Source organism: Phacochoerus africanus, chromosome 15 (assembly GCF_016906955.1).
Source record: "Phacochoerus africanus isolate WHEZ1 chromosome 15, ROS_Pafr_v1, whole genome shotgun sequence".
Lineage (NCBI taxonomy): Eukaryota > Metazoa > Chordata > Mammalia > Artiodactyla > Suidae > Phacochoerus > Phacochoerus africanus.
Genome location: NC_062558.1, coordinates 105765837 through 105789050, shown reverse-complemented (window position 1 = coordinate 105789050; position 23214 = coordinate 105765837). Strand labels below are relative to the sequence as shown.

Below are 23214 nucleotides of genomic sequence, written 5' to 3'. Positions count from 1 at the left end.
ACAGAAACGCCAGATCCTTAACCCACTGAGTGAGGCTGGGGATTGAACCCGCAACTTTGTGGTTCCTAGTTGGATTCGTTTCCATTGTGCAGTGAAGTGAACTCCTATAATGACAATTTTATCTCATTTTTTGGTGTTTCTACTGAGCCACAACAGGACCTCTCCTGCATCTCTATCAAAGACATTGGCCTGTAATTTTTTGTTAATGTCTTTGTCTGCTTTTGGTATCAGGGTTATGGTGGCTTCATAGATTGATTTTGGGAGTGTTCCCTCCTCTTCTGTCTTTTGAAAGAATTTGAAAAGTATTTGGTAGTGTTTTCTGGTGAAACCATCTGGTCTTGGACTTTTGTTTGTGGGGAGATTTTTTTTTTTAATTACAGATTCTATTTCACTTCTAGTGATCAGTCTGTTCAAATTATGTTTCTTCTTGATTCTGTTTTTGAATGTTGTACATTTCTAGAAACTTGTTCATTTCTTCTAGGTAATCCATTTTGTTGACATATAAAGGTTGAAAATACGATTTTCTGTGTGTGATATCAGTTGTTATTTCTCTTATTTTTTATTTTGTTTATTTGGGTCTCCTCTTTTTTTCATGGTGACCCTGACCAGGTTTGTTGATTTTGTTTTTTTCAAATAACAAGGTCTTGGTTTTGTTTTGGTTTGTTTTTTTTTTTTTTGCTTTTTAGAGTCGCCCCCCATGGCATATGGAAGTTTCCAGGCTAGGGGTCCAATTGGAGATACAGCTGCTGGCCTATACCATAGCCACAGCAACTCAGGATCTGAGAGCCACGTCTGCAACAGACCACAGCTCACGGCAATGCTGGATCCTGAATCCACTGAGCGAAACCAGGGATCAAACCCACATCCTCATGGATCCTACTTGGGTGTGTTAACCGCTGAGCCTCAAAGGGAACGCCCCCAGCTCTTGGTTTTACTGATTTTTTTCTAGTGTTTTAAACCTCTATTTCTTCTCTTATCTTTATTATTTCCTTCCTTGTGCTGATTTGAGATTTTATTTGTTCTTTTTCTAATTCTTTTAGATGGTAGTTTAGGTTTGAGATTTTTCTTGTTTTCTGAGGAAGGCTTGTATCGCTGTAAACTACTTCTAAGATTGCTTTTGCTCAATCCCATAAATTTCATGTAATTGTGTTTTCATTGTCATTTGTCTTGTGTTTTTACATTTCTATTTTAATTTCATTGTTGACACATTGGTTTTTTTTTAAGATTTTAATTTTTTCTATTATTGTTGATTTACAGTGTTCTGTCAATTTCTGCTGTACAGCCAAGTGACCCAGTCATACATATCTATATATATATAGATAAACATTTTTTTTCTCACATTATCCTCCTATGTTCTGTCACAAGTGACTAGATACAGTTACCTGTGCTATAATAGCAGGATCTCTTTGCTTATCCACTCCAAATACATTAGTTTGCATCTACTAACCCCAAACTCTCAGTCCATCCCATTCCCTACCCCTCCCTCTCGGCAACCAGAATCTGTTCTCCAAGTCGATGAGTTTGTTTCTTTTCTATAGATAGGTTCACTTTTGCCATATATTAGATTCCAGATGTAAGTGATAGCATATGGTATTTGTCTTTCTCTTTCTGACTTACTTTACTTAACATTAGAATTTAGTTGCATCCATGTTGCTGCAAATGCATTATTTTGTTCTTTTTATGGTTGCATGGTATTCCTTTGTGTATATATACCTCATCTTCTTAATCCATTATTCTGTCAGTGGTCATTTAGGTTGTTTTCATGTCTTGGCTATTGTGAATAGTGCTGCAGTGAACATAGGGGTGCATGTATCTTTTCTTTTTTTAGAATGCATTTTCATTTTATTTATTTTTTAATTGTTATTTCCGCAATACTGTCTTTTTTTTCTACTGTACAGCATGGTGACCCAGTTACACATACACACGTACATTCCTTTTTCTCACATTATCATGTTCCATCATAAGTGACTAGACATAGTTCCCAGTGCTACAGAGCAGGATCTCATTGCTAATCCATTCCACAGGCAATAGTTTTCATCTATTAACCCCAAGCTCCCAATCCACCTGACTCCTTCCCCCAACGTGTATCTTTTTCAGTGAAAAGTTTTGTCTGGATATATACCCAGGAGTGGGATTGCTAGATCATATGGTAGTCCTATATATATTCAGATGTACCTCCATACTATTTTCCTAGTGGTTGTATCAATTTACATTCCCACCAACAGTATAGGAGGGTTCCCTTTTCTCCACACTGTATCCAGCATTTATTATTTGTAGACTTATTAATGATAGCCATTCTGACCAGTGTGAGATGGTACCTCATTATAGTTTTGATTTACGTTTCACTAATAATTAGTGATATTGAGCATTTTTTCATGTGCCTGTTGGCCATCCATATATCTTCTTTGGAGAAATGTCCAATGAGGTCTTCTGCCCATTTTTCAATTGGGTTGTTTTTTGTTTTTTTTTTGTTTGTTTTTTTTTGCTGTTGAGTTTTTGAGTTGTTTTTATATTTTGGAGTTGAAGACCTGTCAGTTGCATCATTTGTAATAATTATTATTTTTTTCTTTTTGTATTTTAGCCTTTTCTAGGGCTGCTCCCATGGCATATGGAGCTTCCCAGGCTAGGGGTCTAATCGGAGCTGTAGCTTCTGGCCTATGCCAGAGCCATAGCAATGCGGGATCCGAGCCGCATCTGCGACCTACACCACACCTCATGGCAATGCCAGATCCTTAACCCACTGAGCAAGGGCAGGGATCGAACCCGCAACCTCATGGTTCCTAGTCAGATTCGTTAACCACCGTGCCACGACGGGAACTCCTGTTTGTGATTATTTTCTTCCATTCCGTAGGTTGTCTTTTTTGTTTTTTTGTTTTTTTTTTTTCATTTCCTTTGCTATGCAAAAGCTTCTAAGTTTGAGTAGGTCCCATTGGTTTATTTTTGGTTTTATTTCTATTGCCTTGGGAGACTGACCTAAGAAAACATTTCTACGGATGTTGTCAGAGAATGTTTTGCCTGTGTTCCCATCTAGGAGTTTGATGGTGTCTTGTCTTATGTTTAAGTGTTTAAGCCATTTTGAGTTTATTTTTGTGCATGGTATGAGGGTGTGTTCTAGTTTCATTGATTTACATGCAGCTGTCCAGTTTTCCCAGCACCACTTGCTGAAGAGACTGTCTTTTTCCCATTTCATATTCTTGCCTCCTTTGTCAAAGATTAATTGACCATAGGTGTCTGGGTTTATTTCTGGGTTCTTTATTCTGTTCCATTAATCTATATGTCTGTTTTTGTAGCAGTACTGCACTGTCTTGACTACCGTAGCTTTGTAATAATTGCTTGAAGTCTGGGAGAGTTATGCCTCCTGCTTGGTTTTTGTTCCTCGGGATTGCTTTGGCAGTTCTGGGTCTTTTATGGTTCCATATAAATTTTTGAATTGTTTGTTCCTGTTCTGTGAAAAACGTCATGGGTAATTTGATAGGGATTGCATTGAATTTGTAGATTTCTTTGGGTAGTATGGCCATCTTAATAATATTAATTCTTCCAATCCAGGAGCATGCAGCTATAGCTCCGATTCGACCCCTAGCCTGGGAACCTCCATGTGCTGCAGGAACAGCCCAAGAAATGGCAAAAAAAGACAAAAAAAAGGAGCATGAAATATCTTTCCTTTCTCTGAATCTTCTTTAATTTCCTTGAATGTTTTATAGTTCTCAGTCTATATGTCTTTCACCTCCTTGGTCAGGTTTATTCCTAGGTACTTAATTGTTTTGGGTGCAATTTTAAAAGGTATTTTTATGTTCCTTTTCTAATATTTCATTGTTATTATACAGAGATGCAACCTATTTCTTTTTTTTGGTTGATTTATTTTTATTTTTTTTAATTGTTATTTCCCCAATACAGTTTTTTTCCTACTATACAGCATGGTGACCCAGTTAAACATACATGTATGCATTCTATTTTCTCACATTATCATGCTTCATCATACGTGACTAGACATAGTTCCCAGTGCTACACAGTAGGATCTCCTTGCTAATCCATTCCAAAGGCAATAGTTTGCATCCATTAACCCCAAGCTCCCAATCCACCCCACAGCTTCCCCCTACCCCCAGCAACCACAAGTCTATTCTCCAAGTCCATAATTTTCTTTTCTATGGAAAGGTTCATTTGTGCCGTATATTAGATTCCAGGTATAAGTGATATCATATGGTATTTGTCTTTCTCTTTCTGACTTACTTCACTCAGTATGAGAGTCTCTAGTTCCATCCATGTTGCTGCAAATGGCATTATTTTGTTCTTTTTTATGGCTAAGTAGTATTCCATTGTGTATATATACCACATCTTCCTCATCCAGTCATCTGTCAATGGACAGTTAGGTTGTTTGTCTTGGCTATTGTGAATAGAGCTGCAATGAACATGCGGGTGCATGTGTCTTTTTAAGGAAAGTTTTATCTGGATAAATGCCCAAGAGTGGGATTTCTGAGTCATATGGTAGTTCTATGTATAGATTCCTAAGGTATGCAACCGATTTCTGAATGTTAATCTTATATCCTGCTGCTTTGCTGAACTCATTGATCAGTCCAAGTAGTTTTTGTGTAGAGTCCTAGTATTGTCTGTGTATAGTGTCATGTCATCTGCGTGGAGTGACAGTTGTACCTCTTCTCTTCCAGTTTGGATACCTTATATTTCTTTTGCTTGTCTGATTGCTGAGGCTAGGACTTCCAATAATATGTTGAATAAAAGTGGTGAGAGTAGGCATCCTTGTCTTGTTCCTGATTTTAGCAGGAAGGCTTTTGGCTTTTCTCTGTTGAGTATTATTTTGGCTGTGGGTTTGTCATAAATGGCTTTTATTATGTTAAGGTATGTTCCCTCTATATCCACTTTGCTAAGAATTTTTATCATGAATGGATGTTGGATTTTGTCAAATGCTTTTTCTGCATCTATTGAGATGATCATGTGGTTTTTGACTTTTCTTTTGTTAATGAGGTGCATGATGTCAATTGATTTGAGTGTATTGAACCATCCTTGTGAACTTGGCATGAGTCTCTAGAAAGTTGTCCATTTCTTGTAAGTTGTTAAATTTGTTGGCATGTAATCGTTCATAGTATTCTTTCATTGTTGTTGTTGTTGTTGTTTTTCTTCTGTGGTATCCATTGAGCTTTCTCCTTTTTCATTTCTTATTTTGTTTATTTGGGTTCTCCCTCTCTTGTTCTTGGTGAGTCTGGCCAGAAGATTTTCAACTTTGTTTACCCTTTCAAAGAACCAGCTCTTGGAGTTACTGATTTTTTTCTATTGATTTTTGAATCCCTTTTATTGATTGCCTCTCTGATTTTTATATAAAGATTTCCTTTTTTCTGCTTACTTTAGGTTTTGATTTTATTTTGTAATTCTTTTAGGTGGTAGGTTAAGTTGTTGATTTGAGATTTTTTCTTCTTTTTGGAGAAAGGCCTGTATCTCTATGCACTTCCATCTAAGAACTGCTTTTGTGGTGTCATGTAGATTTTGAATGGTTGTGTTTCCATTGTCATTTGTTCCAAGGTATTTCCCTTTTGATTTCCTTGCTGACCCATTGGTTTTTTAGTAGCCTGAAGTTTAGTCTCTGTGTAGTCAGTTTTTTTCTCATTTCTTTTCCTGTGGTTGATTTCTAGTTTCATGCCATTGTGGTCAGAGAAGCTGCTTAAAATAATTTCTATTCTCTTTAATTTGTTGAGGTGAGTTTCGTGCCCCCATATGTATTCAATCCTTGAGAATGTTCCTTATGCACTTGCAAAGAATGTATATGCTAGGGTTTGTATGTAATGTCCTGAAAATATTAAGTTTAACTGTTCTATTGTGTAATTTAGGGTCTCTGTTTTCTTTTGGTTTTCTGTCTAGAGGATCTGTCCATTGATGTGAGTGGGCTGTTAAAATCTCCCACTATTGTTGCATTCCCATCAGTTTCTCCTCCTATGTCTGTTAGTATTTGTTGTATATATTTGGGTGCTTCTATATTAGGGACATATATATTGATGAGTATATTGATGAGTATAATATCCTCTTCTTGAATTCATCCTTTTATCATTAAATAGTGTCCTTTGTCTTCCTTTATGGGCTTCATTTTAAAATCTGTTTTGTCTGATAGGAGGTATTGCAAGTTCCACTTTCCTGTCTTTTCCATTTGTGTGAAATAATCTTTTTCCATCCCCTCATGTATCCTTTGCCCTAAGGTGAGTCTCTTTCTTGTAGGCAGCATATTGTAGGCTCGTGTTTTTTTATTCAGTCTGCCACTCTGTGTCTTTTGATTGGAGCATTCAGTCCATTGACATTTAAGGTAATTATTGATAAATATGTACTTATTGCCATTTAAAACCCTGTTTTCCAGTTGATTCTATGTTTCTCTTTAGTTCCTTTCTTTTTTTGGCTGGATGATTTCATTTTATTTTATGCTTGTGTGCTTGTGTCTTCATCTTTTTAGTTTTTGTGAATGTGTTGTTTGGTTTTGGTTTGTGCTTGCCCTCTTTTTCAAGTATGGTAATCCCTTTCTATATCTGCTTGCTTTAGCCTGATAGTCATATAGGCTCAAACACATTCTGAAAAAAAAGGGCTTAGATTTTCTTGTTTTCCTTAACCACATTTTATGATTTTGATATCATTTATTTACATCTTTATGTTTATCCTTTCGCTGTTCCTTGTGTTTATTGTCACTTTTACAAGTAATTTTTTTCTTTGATATCTGTATACTCGCTTATTTAAGCAATTGCTTTCCAATTGGGATTTCTTCCATCCCATATCTTCTTACTTCTTTCCTTTCAGTATTTTAGAATGGGTTTAATCTTGCTGTATTCTTTTAGTTTTTGTTTGTTGGAAAAGTTCTTTATTTCTCCTTCTGTTTTAAATGATAATCTTGCTGGGTGGAGTATTCTAGGCTGCAGATTTTTCCCTTTTAGAACCTTGAATATATCTTGCCACTCATGTCTGACCTGTAGTGTTTCTGTAGAAAAGTCAGCTGATAGCCTTATGGGGATTCCCTTATAATTAACTCTTTGTTTTTCTCTTGCTGCCGTTAGAGTCCTCTCCTTGTTTTTAACTTTTGCCATTTTTATTATAATAATGTCTTGGTGTGGGTCTATTTGGGTTCAACTTGTTTGGGGCCCTCTGTGCTTCCTGTATCTTGATATCAGTTTCCTTTAGATTTAGAGAGTTTTCAGCCATAATTCTTCAAATGTATTTTCAACCCCCTTTATCTTCTCCTACTGATATCCCTATTATGTATAGATTGGTCCATATAATATTATGCCATAGATCTCTTATATTCCTTTTGTGTTTTTTTCATTTGGTTTTTTGTCTGCTGTTCTCATTGGATGATTTCCATTATTGTCTTCCAAGTCACTTATTCGTTCCTCTGCATTATTCATTCAGTGCTTCAATGTCTTTAACTCAACTTGTGTCTCTGCCAATGAATTTTCTGATTTTTCTTGTCTCCTCCTTATATTTGCTAGTTCCTTTCTAAAGCAATCTGCATTACTGTTCGTATCTGCTTTTAATTCCTTCTGAATTTTTACTATCTCCCTTTTTAAACTTGGTGTCTGTTAGACTGTAGAGGTCTGTCTCATTCTTTGTTTCTTTGGGGATTCTCCCGTTCTTTTAACTGGGAATGGTTCCTGAGCTTCTTCATTTTGCTTATATTTTTCTTCTTCTGTGGGTTTAGGGAAAACACCTGCTGTGGTTTTGGAGGGCTGTTTATATGCAAGAGAGCTCCCCTGGGTCCTTTGTAAGGGCTTACTTTTTTTTTTTTTTTTGGCATGAGGGCTGCTTCTGGTTTGGATGCTTGCTGTCTCTTTCCTCAGTGTGTACAGACTGTTATCCCCTTAATAGGGGGTGTGCTGGTGTATGGCTGTGTGTGCTTCCAGAGAGATGGAGGCAATGGGCAGGGGCTGTAGCAAGGCTAGTAACTTGTGATGGAACACGATGGAGGATAAGGTGAGAAAAAGAATGTATATATTTATATAACTGGGTCACTTTGCTGTATAGCAGAAATTGTCAGAACATTTTAAATCGATAATAAAAAATATGTTAACATATAAATAAAGAAATGGGTGTGGTTGTGTTCCAGTAAAACCTTGTTTATAAAATAATCACCAGGCCTGTGCACCATTGTTTGCTAACCCCTGGTGTGTACTATGTACTGGGTACTATTTTAAGTACTTTATTATCCTGTTTAAACCTCTTAACTCAAGAAGTAGGAAATCATATTATCTCCACTTGAGGAAACCAAGGCACAGATAGATTAAATAACTTCTCCAATATTAGACAGCTTTCAAATGGTGGAGACAGATGTAAAGCCAAACAGTCAAACTCCAAAGACTGCACTCTCCTGCCTTGTAGTATACTGCCTCTTCACTATACCATAACTTCTTTTATTTTTTTCTGTCAGCATTGTAGAACAGGATATATTTTTTATTAATTTACATATCTTGCACCTGGTACCTATAACATCTAGTAGAAAGTTTAAAAGTAAAGAAGATTGTTCCTTAACAGAGAAGGTGGTGATTGTTCAGATTTTTAAGTACCTGAAATCCTACAAATATTATTAAAAGCGGGATCTAGCAGTTCGCCACTCTAAAGCCTATAAAGAGACAGGATTGTTACAAAGGAAAGTTTATTTTAGAGGCTGGTAAATAGGGGTGGGGACAAGGGGGCTTGACTTGTGTCCAAAGGCCAGTTCCCTCCACTGACAATGAGTGGGCAAGAGCTTTTATAGATGGAAGCCTGGGGCTATATGCACAAACTGTACAGTAGCTCTGACAGTCATCTTGAAATTGGTCATGTGGTGGCACATGGAGTTATGGATCCTTTGTTGCCACAGCTGCGCTTTAAGTTGCAACTGTGGTATGGGTTCAGTCCTTGGCTCAGAAACTTCCATATGCTGTGGGTACAGCCATAAAATGAAAAATAATTAATTAAAAAGAATTGTAGCTTATGTCATGGCTACAGTGTGGTTTTCATGTAGTTAATTTCTTCCACCTGGTGGAGGTTTCAGTATCTACAAGACAGTTCACAGGATATAGCTTAGAATATTATCTATAGCCCTTGAGGGGGAACTAAAAGTCCTTGAGTTTGCTTAATGACTAAACTATCATTATTTGTCTGTTTGACTGTTTCCCCTTGCTTCTGCATTTTCTCACTTCTCTAATTAAACTTATTCTTTGACTAAAGTTTTTCTACAGATAAAAGGCAGGAGGAGAACATGGAGGGGAAGGGCCATAGGGTCCTGCTCTGTTTCATAAGGACAGGAAAAGCTATCGTGATGGGAATTAGTTTTACTTTTTAGGTTAGTAAGTGTCATTATGTCAGTTGCTAGCTCCATGTTAAGATTTATGTACAGTTTAAATAATGTCTGATTTTACTCTGGCATAAACATAACTTTTTTTTCCTCATCAGTTTGGATTTAGGTGGCGAGTAGAAAGAGAAGTGATTTCAGGAAAAGGTAACTTTTTTATTAGTTTTACTTTTTAATAGTGTAAGGTTATTATGTTATTGAATTGAAGTCGTTGGGTAAAATTATTCCTAATGTAAATAATACAGTATTATCTACAAAATACAGACTAAGAGAAATTGTATTAATGATACATTGCTTGTAACAAAGGTCAAAATGGAATGCTTTTGTGATGTTTACCATCAGAATTTTTGCTTTTAGAACGTTCAATTGAAGATAAGTAGAAAATTTTTAGAGTTAAAGATTTCATAGAAAGGAAACTACAATGGATGGGTGAATACTTGAGGTTTCCTTTTTATTTTTGGAATGATGAATTGGTATTACTCCAGTTAAATCCACATTTTGCAAGTAGAAATTAAATATTACTTTGAACCTAATAGAATTTTTAGACAGGTTAGTTCTTATTTAAGGGAGTCACTGAGTTTGAGCCCCAGTACTTAGTCTTATAGCAAAAGACCAAGCATTTGGTAGACAGTCCATAAATGCTTTTTCTATGCATTGTAATCTGTTTATAAAATATCTCAGAAAATTTAATATCACCATGCTATTTATGCTATAAAACTTTGTATTGATAATCACATTTTTAAGTGTTAATGCTTCTAAAAATTACATAGTATTAAGAAAATAATTGTAAACTAATAACTTAAAACTTTTTAAATGATTAAACATTCATGCCATCACTGTGGCTCATACACATCTTCTGTATTTTGGATATCTTTGTCCATTGTAAAATTGGATATGTAATTTAAAAATTAAAGAGTAGGATTTTTTTTTTAAATAAAGGATCAGCCCTGAAGATATTCTAGAGGAGAAGGAAAGAGAATAAAGTTATTTTTACCTTGTCTTAGGATTGCATTTTAGTTTGTGTTTTTACCTAAAACAATGAGAAATGTTGGAATGTCTATCACAATTTAAATTTTTTTTACTTTTGTTGAATGTGATTTCAAGTGATAGTATGTAATACTGCCTTTAAAAAAATTGATGACGTTCTCTAAATTAATGTAGTTGAAGAAAGAAGTCGAGAAGGGGAGACGCTATTTGTCATGATTTATGAAGTTATAATTTTGTTGCTGTTTTAACAATAGAGCCATTGCTGAACATGTACGATTTAATGAAATATTCTTTGGAATGAGTAAAAAAATGCCAATTTAGAAAAATTGTCAGCCTTTAGACTGATAATTTTCAAAACTCATTTTGATAATTTCTTTTTATGAAAAGTTCAGATTTGTTCCTCTTGGTGCAGATGGTGATACAAATAAGTTTGATCTTACCTTTTCTGTCAAAGTTAATAATTGATGAGTAGTTTCTTTTTCTTCCTTTCGGATCATCAATACTAGTGCTTTTTTGCAAAAGGTTTTAGTATATAGTGGATACATGGTAATGTTACACGGATTTTAGTGTCAGGCCATTCTAAAGTTTAGAGCATTGGATTTGATCACGTATTCTAGTTACATCTCAAAATTCTAGCATTTTAAAATGTGCTTTAAATGCCATTTTATGCTGGTATTTAAATGCCATTATGTTAATACTTTAAAATATCAATTTTAATTTTTTATTAAAAATTAAAGATTCAACCAGGTATAAGTGCATGTATTTTGAAATATGTATTTATTCTTTTAGCAGATTAGTGAGTACACTTTTTTAGTACTCCCATTTTCCAAAGTGTACGATTCCCTAATACAGAGTTACTAGAACTCTGTATCAAAATATGAACAGCCAACCTGTCTATCAAGTAAGAATTCTGGGATTGATTTTTTTAAAACAATTTGGTCAGCAGTTTGATTTGATTGCTGAACATGCTATAAATATTGTCAGTTTTTTAATGTTGACTTTATAGAACTAAAAATTTATGTATATATGTTATGTGTGTATGTTAACAGTAAACTTTAGAGATAATACCAGATTGCATAGATAAATATTTTCACCAACTATCCTAGCTAATATTCTTTTTTTTTTTTATTTGTAGGCCAGTTTTGCTGTGGAAATAAATGTTGTGATAAAAAAGAAGGCTTAAAGAGTTGGGAAGTTAATTTTGGTTATATTGAGCATGGTGAAAAGAGAAATGCTCTTGTTAAATTAAGTAAGTTGACTTTAGATGGGATAGAATCGGTTTCTTCAAAGTTTATCTAGTAATTTATTCCTTAAAGTATATAGGCTAATTTAAGATTTAATTTAAACAATTTATCTTCCTGGAAGTGTACTTTTTTTTCTCAGAACTTCCTAAAATTGCAAAGAACTTTGATCCTAAAACTTTTTTATTCTCTGAATTACAGTAATATTTAGGGGAACAGTTCAAATGCCAAATGTAAACCAGTAATTTGTGAAGACCTCTTTCCATTAACTTGAGAATGTCATCAAAGCAGAATGAGATGCAGAGTATCATAAGAGAATGTAATATCTCACATTAGCTGATAGCCATATCGTTATGGTGTGGATAATAAATATACTCTGTGTCAGTAAGGAAAAACATTTTAGGGGAAATTGTTCTTGATATAAGCCTTAAAGGCTTAGTGTTACAATTCCAAATAAAACCATTTCTCTTAATATACATGCTTTTAGAATCTGTTGCTCATTGTTTTATTTTCTCTTAGCTAGTCTTTTGTGTCAGCTTCTCTGCATCATGTTAACAGCCTTCTCTGGTTCCTAATAAATGAGCTCTTAGAGCTTTCTGCCTACTTGAGGTAGAAGTCAAGGATTTCCCCATATGCTACTTAAGACACACCAATGAGAACTGGTTTTCTGAGTAACTCTTGCAAGTGCTTATGAGGAAAAGTCAACTGGTGTGAACTGAGATTAAAGCAAAAAGGAAATCACAGTTGTGGAACTTTTTTTAAAAGCTCTTTTCCTTTTGAAAACTCTAGAGTACTTCACAAAGAAAAACTATATCCACGTTATTGTTATTAGGTATCTTGAATGTGAGATACACATTAATGTGTCTGTGAAATAGTTTCTTGTAGAATAAACTGATAGCACCTTTTTCTTTTTCTTTTTTTGTCTTTTTAGGGCCATACCTACATCATATGGAAGTTCCCAGGCTAGGGCTCCTTGAATCAGAGCTGTAGCTGCCAGCCTGTGCCACAGCCACAGCAACTCCAGATCGGAGCCATGTCTGCAACCCACACTGTAGCTCATGGCAAAGCTGCATCCTTATCCCACTGAGTGAGGCCAGGGATCCAACCAGCATCTGCACGGATACTAGTCAGGTTCATTACCACCGAGCCACAACGAGAACTCCAACAGCACCATTTTTAAAAGTAATATCATAATTTCAGTTCCTCGAGCATTCTAGTATAATTTTTATTATATATACATAATTTTTTTGAGGTGGAAAGAATCAAATTGTTTTCTACAGATTGTTTCCCTTCTTAAAGGAATGTAAGGGAAAATGACAATTTATGATGTTAAAAGTAGAATAGAAGTGCAGTTATTCAAATTTACCAATTCAGTGGTATTACCCTTTTTTTTTTTTTTAGGATTATGCCAAGAATGTTCCTTTAAATTAAATTTTCATCACAGGTAATATCTTTAAAAAAGCTGTTGTTAATTTTAGTTGTCTTGGATGTAGTCTCTTACCTGAGCTGTATGTCTGAAATAGACTTGAGGGGTTCCCACTGTGGTGCAGTAGGATTGGCAGTGTCTTGGGAGTGCTGGGACATAGGTTTGATCCCCGGCCCAGCACAGCAGGCTAAGGATCCAGTGTTGGCACAGCTTTGGCGTAAATCACAACTGCAGCTTGAATCTGATCCCTGGCCCAGAACTCTGTATGCTGCAGGGCTGCCAAAAAAGAAAAAAAAAAGACTAGACTTGAGTGGTTGATGGTTCAATTAATTGTATATAAAATCCAGCATTACCATATGACTACATAAACCACAGAACTGGAAGTTCACTATGCATAACTCTAGCCAAGCATTTTTAAATGTGAAGACCTGTGGAGGAGGGTAAATAAGATGCTAGACTTAATTTTTTTAATTTTAAATGATTTTTACTTTTTCCATTATAGCTGGTTTACAGTGTTCATTCTGTTTTCTACTGTACGGCAAGGTGACCCAGTCACACATACATATATACATTCTTTTTCTCACATTGGATGGTAGAACTTTTAGTTTGGAGTCAGTGTCAGATACCACAATATTCTTAGAAACTATATTGTAAAGCAGGTTTTCATAAAGTGATTTCCTGTGTCTCATTTAAACAATGTTTAATTGGAATTTGTCATTCCTAAAGAATTATACCTCTACACTCATTTCAGATGTTAAAATAAGGCTCCTGTTGGGTGAGCTAGAGTGTGTCTGCCACATTGAGTAGGGGAGTGTATCAGCGTTCTGCAGTGTACAGTATGTGTGAGGTCATGGGGCCTTAAAATCAGATGCCCGTGAATTCCTCTCAGCTAGTCCACTTACTGGTCATTTTCTTGGGCAGTCTCTGTAAGACTCAATTTTATTATCTCTAAAAATGAGGATACTAAAGTTATTGTGGGGATTAAGTGAAAATGCCTATCATGTGCTTGACACAGTGCCTAGCTTCTGCTAAGTCAAGCATAATGAAGTCCCTGGCATTGAAGATGTTCAGACAAAATCTCTGTGACCTGGCATGATTGTGGTGATTAAGTTTCATGTCCTGAATAATGCTTGAAAGTCTAGCAATAAGATTCTGCAGCTTTATAAAATATGTATTTTAGTATATTAATTTAAAATTAGTTATTTTGTAAATTGCCTTATCTAGTATTTTAGCTATTAAAAATAAACAGCAATTTTTAAATTCTTAAAATTAGCAGAATTTTTTAGATTATTTGAATAGCCTTTATTCTCCCTCTCCTCCATGATACTGAAAGATAGCAGAGATGTTTTTTTGACCTTGAGTTTCAAGCTTCATTTCAAAATTGAAATTATTCTTATGAGAGGCAAAAAATGGTTATTGTCTTAAATAGTATTGTAGTATTTGGTGTATCTCATCAAACCTTATATCAAGTTTTCTTGAAAGTAATCCTCTCTGTTGTCTCTTCATCCTCTTTCCCAGTTTCAGCGTTATCACTTTTTCCTGTGTAGTGTTTCTTTTCTTCACCAGTTAAAGTCAATTGCTTGCCAGTCGTTTACTGACAGCCTTGTAAACCTTGCCTAAATAAGATAAAGCTACAGTAGTAAGAGGATAAGTGGTCGAAAGTAGACATATGAGTCAACAGTAAGCCCTTCCATTCTCCTTCCATTATACCCTTTACTGTATTCTTTAGTCTTAAGAATTTTCTGTTTACTGGTGGTTTAGAACTAGTGCATTGGTTTCTTGTGTTTTTTTTCAAAGTGGTGGTAGATATGAATTATGTGGAGGAAAATCAGATTTGTTTTTGTAGATTGTTTTAAATGGCTAAATGATAAGACTATAAAGAGGAGGAAATGAGTAAAACTGATTTACATTTACTAAGGTTTGTATATAGAACTTAGGAAGAAATAATTCTTTGTCTCAAAGTGTTCAGTCATCATAATGTTAAAGAATTGTCTTAACATACAACCTAAAATATTTACAGATTAATTTGAGTTCCTTATTTTTTAAATTACAATTTTAAAAATACATTTTAACTATTTTGATTTTTTCTGCCTATTGATTCTCATTTTTTATGAAGGTCAGATGAAAAAGTTAATTTTAATTTTGTGTCATTCAACATAAAGGAGAAAAGAAGTCAAGTCAAAAAAAAGAAAGGATAAAACCAAAAAAGATTGTGGAGAGTCATCACATAAAAAATCCAGATTATCTTCTGTGGAAGAGAAGGATAAAGGTAAAAAGGAATTGTAAAAATTAAAATATAATATTAAATATAAAATGTTAAAATATAATATTCACTCATATTTCTGAACAGGTATAATCTGCCATATGTCTGAAATGTTGAATTTAATTAGTCAATGCATTTAGAATTCTCTTCTATAGTAGTTGAAAGGAAACAGGTTGGAGAATTTAGATATAAATTTATAGTAACTTAAAAGGGCTTCAAGAATAATGTTGGTTTTGGTTAATTTTTAGCAGATAGTATTAATATTGTGATAGCATTCTAATTCCTGGCTTTGTCACTTATAGGCTTGTTACCTTGAGGAAGTCGCTGAATTTTATATCACTGATTTCAGTTTCATGGTCTGTGTGATTTTTCTCACTAGTTTAGGAGCTTCTTGAAATGAGAGAGATTGACACATATGTGTCCTCAGAACCTAACATGGTGCTGTGTACATATAATTAGTAAATTGTTAAATTCAAATCCAGGTCAACTGCTTCTTTCCAAGTAGTCCTTAAGCTATATAAAATAGTCATGATAATTATATCTAGCTCTTAGGATTTTTCCAAAGTTGAAATGAGATAATTTGTGTAAGCACTTTGTGTAACACATGGCACATAGCCATTATGAAGGTTACTGCTGGTGGCTTTTTCAGTCCATAATAAAGTAGAGTCAAACTGACTATAATTAGAGTGAATTAGACTTAAATTAGGTGGGTAGTGGATTTAATTAGTTTCTGGACAGTGTGAACATAGTACTTGGACAGGAGAGGGCTCCCTTGCTCTAGCTATGAAGATCATTAGATCTGTTCTATTCCTGCATGCAGTTGTTTCTTTTAACAATGTCATGGTATATTCAGGCATATAATATTGCCAGGTTTTAGACCTGGTTGACCTGATAGGTGGTGAGAGGAAAAATACTGATATGCTGTTGCTTATTAAGAAGTGGTACTTGAAACAAATTTTTTTTTGTCCTAAATCATCTACAAAATAAATTTTAATAAATGTGAGGATCTCATTTGAATTTTTAAACATATTTATTTTTCCTTAAATGCCAATAAAACATTTAATATGTCATATTTTAGGACTTTTTAGTATTCACTAGTATGTAATGTATTTATATCACAGTATACCATGTTTAGTCATTGCATATTCCAAATTAAAGAACTAGTCCCTACTTTGTAAAAATTAATTCAGTACCTTCAAAATAAATAATGATGTAGCTGGATACTCAGGATTAGGGATGGGATTGCATCGTTCAAATTATAATATATATGCATGTGATCTTCCTTATAGATATTTTTCCTTTAGGATTTTATATTTCAGTAGATGACACCTCTGTCAACCTAAAAATTAATATCAGAAATCTGCAAATTATCCTTGATGCCTTCTTTTTTCTCATTTAAAATCCTATTAGTTTTACCCGCAGGGTATGTATTTCTCAAGTGCTCTCTACTCTAGTTCAGACTACCATGTTTTCTCATCTAGGCTTCTTCTGTGTTATTCTTACTGGTTCCACCACTGTCTTGTCATCCCACTTGCCTCCCCTTAGTCCGTTCTGCATCTCACAGTGATTTCTTGCTCTTAGGATATAGGCAATATCTGGACAAAGCATGAAGGCACTATATTATCAAGCATATAAGTCTTGTTTCTCACTACTCTCTACCTCACTTTCACACTCCACCCATCTAGCCTTTCAGCTTCTAGAAAATGCCAAACTTATTTACATTTAAGGACCATGATGCTGTTTCTTTCTCACTAAAATCCCCCAGTCCTATCTTAACTTACCCTTCAGGTCTAAGCTTAAATATCACTTTCTTAGGAATTCTTTCCTGACCATGAATCTAAATTAGGAATCCCATTTATAATGCTGTCACAGCCCTGGAACTTCTGCTTCATTACACATGTGACAATTACAGAAAAGCCCAAGGAGGGCAGGGATCCTTTCAGCTGTGTTCATTGCTATATACCCAGCACCCCACCAGCACTTGTTAGGCATAAATAACAAAGAATAAGAAAATGAAAGACTTTGAAGATTGTTTCAAAGCAGACAACTTCAAAGATAGAGAGCTAAAGCAAAGTGGAACTGAGACATCTATTTCTTATTTACTCTTTATTCAGAGCACCTTTGATAGCAGAAAGTACAGGATATGGGTGGTTGTTTTTGTTTTTTCAGCTTCTTTTGTATAAAGCAGAAAATGACACCATTTTAGCAAACTCGTAGGAAGACCATGTCGACTTCTTTAATATCTTCTTATCTGGGATCATCTGGAACGAGGCTGATCTTGATGTGATACTTTCTTGCCAGGCCACCTTTGTTTCGCCCAAATTTGAAGGATAATTATTGAATGCTTAATATCTCAGCTGTTAACATTCCTCAAAACAATCTACTTTGTTGATTTTCATCCTGTCTTTTTAGGCTCTCTTTTGCCTCTTTTGATGGTAGTTCCTCCTCAGTCTTATCCTTAGGTATTGGAATTGTTCAGGGCTCTAATAGAACTTCTTATTTCTCTTTGCTTCCCCTGTGTGATCCCATCTATTACCGTAGCCTCAGGTTATCATCATACAAAATGTTAAATAAGTGGGTGGATGAATAGATAATTGGATGGTTAGATGGCCGAATGAATGGACAGAGAGCAAAATGTAAGATCAATAGCTTGATTTTGAGGACCAGTTTCTGCTTTGGCAGGTATGAATACAACATGCTCCTGGATAAATTGTCTTGGCAGAAAGTTCAAGATCTTACCCCTCCATCCTCTACCCCATCCCCAAATTCAGTTTCTTGAGTAGGCCTTTTCCTGACACCTCTCACCCCATTCCTCTCAGCTAGATTAGGTCCCTGTTACACATTCTGATAGCACCCTCCACTCTGCTTTAGAAATACATTATCACTCTTTGGAATAACGTGTTTATTTTCTGTTAAGGGACTATGTGTCTTACTTAATTCTTTATCTCCAATTTCTAAGCACAGTGTTTGCTCCACATGGAAGGCATTCAATAAATATTAGGTGATTTAGTGACCCAGTTTCTCAACATCAGAAATCAGCCCAAGAATCATGATTGAAGAGATATTCTATGGTTTTGCCTTTCAAAATATGGTCCCCTGTATTGTCATCACCTGGGAGCTTGTTAGACATGCCTCATCTTAGACCCTTCCAGGTCTCCTGCATTATAGTTGCTCTTTAAGTTCCCAGGGTGATTCATATGCACAGTGAGGTTTGAAATGTGCTCTCTTTATCATGTACTTGTTCTGCTTTTGCTTCAGCATCTCCAGGGAACAGGAAACCACTATCCAAAATATTCCTTTATATTTCAGATAGTATAATTGCTAGCAGGTTTAATGTTTAGCCTAAACCTATAACTTTCCCTTTGGTGCCAATTATGTCCTTAGGCCTCCAGAGTAAACCTAATCTCTCTTTTTAACCTATAGACACTTGGAAGTAGATGTCATGTTCCTCAGATGACAGAAAAGAATATATTTTGAAAGTTTAGCTATGTTTTTATTTGCCCTCTGAAGACTAGGATATAAGTAGGAGTAAAGAAACGATGACATGAAGCAGTTGCTGCAGTCCAGGCCTTGACTTTCTTTGGAATCTTTACCCTGTAGTTCTCACACCTGAAGAATCTGGCCTAAAAGGGGCCATATATGAGACAACTTTGGCTTATGTGACTTATCCAGGGAGGCTGGAGGAATTGTTACTCTTCATCTGTTATCAGTGTTTTGATTTAGCAGCCTTCAGAAATATTTTCTCTGAGGTCTTACTGCAAGAGTCTGCATAATGATGATTTTGGGGGTGGGAGGCGAGGGGCACACCCATGATATGTGGAATTTCCCAGGCCAGGGATCCAACCCAAGCCACAGCAGTAACAATGCTAGATACTTAACCTGCTGAGCCACCAGGGAACTCCCTAATGATGATTTTGTAGAAATTACTTTAGTAGATCTTCAGTACTTTTTCCATTTCCCTTACTGGGTAACCATTGTAGAACCGAAAATGTTTGTTTTATGAAATCATTTTTTGTGTAATTTTCAGTTACGAATTGCCACCTGTATATGATCTTTGAAAAAGTATTAAGAAAAACAATTATTTATTTGTAAACTGCCTTCAGATGTTGAACATTTGGAGATAAAATATTGGTCATATTGCAGCTAATCTATGAGGGGTTTTTTTTCCCTAGCAAAGTGAGTGTTTTATTTTTTAATAGGTATTTGTTATCTTTTAAGCTTTTGCTAGGTATTCCAGACTGTATAAGAGCATAATATATACCTATCTCAAAGAACGTAACATTTTAATTAGGGAGATAAATCTAAGGAACATGAAAATTTGGAAAATAGTGAAGTGCTTTTCTGTTAGTAACTATATAGTAAACTTGACTTATTAGGAAGAATTCTGATTATAGCTATAGCTGTTCTACAGCTACAAGATGATTCTTAACAATGCTGTGTTTTTTTTTTCTTCCAGCACATTCATCCTCAATGAAATCAGAAAATTCGATCAACAGTGAGTATCAAGTATTTATTTAATAAAAATATATAGATTCAGGTTATTTGCATTTTGAGTTTCCCACAAATTGTAATTTGATGTAAATTATTTTTTGTTTTTGTACTATGTGAGCAGAATCATAGAAAAAAGACCAAAAGTGTATTTCTTCCTCAAATAGAACATTTGAAAGTTTCTTATTTCAAGTATAGAAGAACATAAATTTTTTTCTGTTAAATACATTGGAGACACATTTTAATTTCACATTATAGAATATGAAGACAGAGAAACAGAAGAGGTTAGGATAGAAAATGAATTAGGGAGCTGAACTGAAATTTAAGAGACACTGCTTTTTTTTTTTTTTAAGATTGCACCTGAGGCATATGGAGGTTCCCAGGCTAGGGGTCAAATCGGAGTTGTAGCCCCTGGCCTACACCACAGCTACAGCAACACAGGATCCAAGTCGCGTCTGTGACCTACACCACAGCTCACAGCAACCACTGGATCCCTAACCCACTGAGCGAAGCCAGGGATTGAACCTGCATCCTCATGGATGCTAGTCAGATTGATTTCCACTGAGCCACAATGGGAACTCCATGAAATATTGCTTATATTGCATAAGACTGAGTTACCTCTGTCAATTGGTGATTTGATTGATCAAATTAAATATGTGGTTTGTGCTAGAAGGCAAAATATAAGCAGTTGGTTGCTACTGGTCAGTTTTTTAATAAGTCCTATAGTTTTCACCAGATTGGATCAAGCCAGATTGGATTTTATTGAATATTTGCTAAAAATTTTATTATTTTTTCCCTGCAGCACTCTAAAAAGTGTATAGGTCACAAAGACTTACAAAAATATATACAATAAGATTTTTTTCAAGGTGAAATCAGATTAATGGAAAAAAAAAAAGATAAGAGTAGCCAAGTAAAGCTGGAGGTAAAATTAATACAGACAAATATTTACCAAAAAAGTCTTGCATAATTGCAAAGGTAGATCACAGATGTGTCGCTGTTCTTCCTAACAATCAAACCAAAGAAGAAAACCACCAGTAGAATGATTAATTGTACCCATACAATATTAAAGAGAACTCACAGTGTTCAGCCTTTTCCAGGCAGAGTTTTGAGAGCAGAATCTCCTGTGGATTCATGAAAGGAGGCATCCATTTGTGATGTAACAGTAGCCTTGTATCTCAGCAGTAATACATACTGAATTTCTTAAAGACCTTGCAATAAATAAGCTTAGGGTCTAACAAAGTAGAGTTTAATGGCATATCTAATTTATTATATATGGGCTTATTTTATAGGAATTCAGAAAGGTGAGACTTGTAGGCTTACTTGGAAAGTTTATAAACTTAAGCATTAAATTTTTTCTGATTTTAAAATAATATATATTTACTATGTCAAACCCAGGAAAATAATTTTGTAATTATTCTAAATTCCACCATTAAAATTAAATGCTATTAGCATTTTAGTATAATTCTTAAAGAGATTTAAGTGTTCAGTAATCAGAAATTTTGCACTGAATAAAAGAAAAATAGAAATTTTAAGATATTTATATTTTAAAATTTAATGAAGAGGGAGATGTCAGTGGAAGCATTCCTCTAGTTTAGGAATATAACAAATTCCTTATAAATTACTTTACTCATACTAATTTTATTTTTAACACATGTGAACTGTACTAAAGCACTGCCTTTCCACCCATACAAATCTTAATCTCTCAGTAGCTACTAAATTAGGTTAAGTTTTCGGATAATTTGTAGAACATAGTCAGGCATGAGATAATAGTCTTACACCATCTGGGGATGGAGTAGTAAGTATATATATTTTCAGAAGACATACACAGTTAAGATGGGAGATTTTATTGTAGTTTTCACCTATTTCCAACTATACATTGCACTGAGAGGTATGAAGTCCTATTTAATGTAGAAAAAACATTGCCCTTTTCCAACTCCAGTTTTTCATTGTTAAAAAATCTTTGGGGGAAATGTCTTAACTTTAACTTATGTTCATCTTTAATTTCCTCTTCCTTCTCCTTTCCACTGTCTTCCCCCTTTCAGTCTTCCCTCACTCCCCAGAAATAGCCCTACATCTCTTTATCCTTCTCAGCTAGGTCAAACTTCTAGTGGTAGAGCAGGGAGAATACTGTAGCCACCTGGAAGAACCCCCTCGCTTAGCTTGGTTCTTGAAGTAGAACCATTCCAAGTAGGAGACATGTGCTTTGTTACGGTATGCCAAACCCAGATAGCGTCTTAAGTGGTGAGTGATCTTTCTTGGTCTTTGCAATTTCAAAACTCAGATTTTGATGTTTCTTGTATTTCATTTTCATTTGGATAATATTCAGTTACCCTTTTATCTCCATTTAACATATGGATTATTAAAACCAAATCCAAAAAGAAAAACCTATTTCTATGAGAAAAAAAAAAAAAAAAGAATTTCAACTTATATTCGTTAGCCACAATCGCAAGTGGTTTTGTTGTGTGCCTCATTTAATGTTAATAATAGGTATATAATATCCCATTTGCCCTTTTATCTATATCATCAATAACTATTCATCAGTGAATCAAATGTAAGTCCACTCTTGATACCTGAATTTTGGCAGATATATTATACAAGTCCACATTAAATGATTTGATCTGCTTCTCAGTTCTATGTATAAAATGAATATCAAGAGACTTAGTTTCATTGGATTGTTATCAGAATCAAATGATGATAGACATGTAAAAAGCATGTGTCTGACAAAGTCCTTGATAACCTGTAGCAATTATTGTTGTTATATCAGAGAAAAGGAAAATACTGGACATTAAACAGATTTTATGTTTTTTCTCTAGAATCGTCAGATCAAAAATTAAATCTATAGAAGTCTGACCTGTCCATTTGTTATCATAATTGGAGAGTTGCCACTTCTCAGCAGGCCAAATTATTTAGGTGTCATATAACATCTAGAAAAACCAAGACATAGAACTGTTTTCATTATTCAAAGCATATAGAGAAAGGTGTATGCAATTTGCATTACATTCTAAATGAACCATTGAAAACTTAAAGCAAATCAAGAATAGAACAACCAGGGAGTTCCCATCATGGCTCAGTGGAAGAGAATCCAGCTAGTATCCATGAGGATGTGGGTTTGATCCCTGGCCTTGCTTAGTGGGTTAAGGATCTGGTCTTGGTGTGAGCTGTGGTGTAGGTCGCAGACAGGGCTCGGATCCTGTGTTACTGTGGCTGTGGCGTAGGCCAGCGGCTACAGCTGTGATTCGACCCCTAGCCTGGGAACCTCTATGTGCCATGGGTGCAGCCCTAAAAAGACAAAAAAAAAAAAAATCAACAACAACAACAACCAAAACCTTGTCAGAACTTAAAATTATGTCACAGGAAGAAGGTTGAAGGAACCATAGATATTTAGCTTAGAGAAAAGTGAAGAGGGAAACGGTAAGGAGGTAGACATGGAAACTGTAGATACTTGCAAGACTGCTACTTATTTTTGGTGACTGGTTGGCAGAACTAGAGTCTATGGATA

At 34.9% G+C, this 23214-nt stretch overlaps 1 protein-coding gene across 3 annotated transcripts in view; it reads left to right on the top strand.

The window, feature by feature from the left end:
• The window catches only part of LOC125116129 (protein FRA10AC1), a 43837-nt gene that overhangs the window by 14293 nt on the left and 6330 nt on the right, over nt 1-23214 (top strand). For 2 of the 3 annotated variants that reach the window (XR_007132255.1, XR_007132254.1), the window contains exons 9-12: nt 9412-9457; nt 11433-11546; nt 15127-15233; nt 19684-19722. Coding sequence is in view for 1 of the 3 variants with exons in the window: in XM_047761098.1 (XP_047617054.1) it covers nt 9412-9457; nt 11433-11546; nt 12940-12982; nt 15127-15233; nt 19684-19722 (349 nt within the window). In the remaining 2 variants the exon portion in view is untranslated. Of the gene's footprint in view, nt 1-9411; nt 9458-11432; nt 11547-12939; nt 12983-15126; nt 15234-19683; nt 19723-23214 lie in introns of all 3 variants that reach the window. The other variant, XM_047761098.1, reaches the window with a different exon arrangement.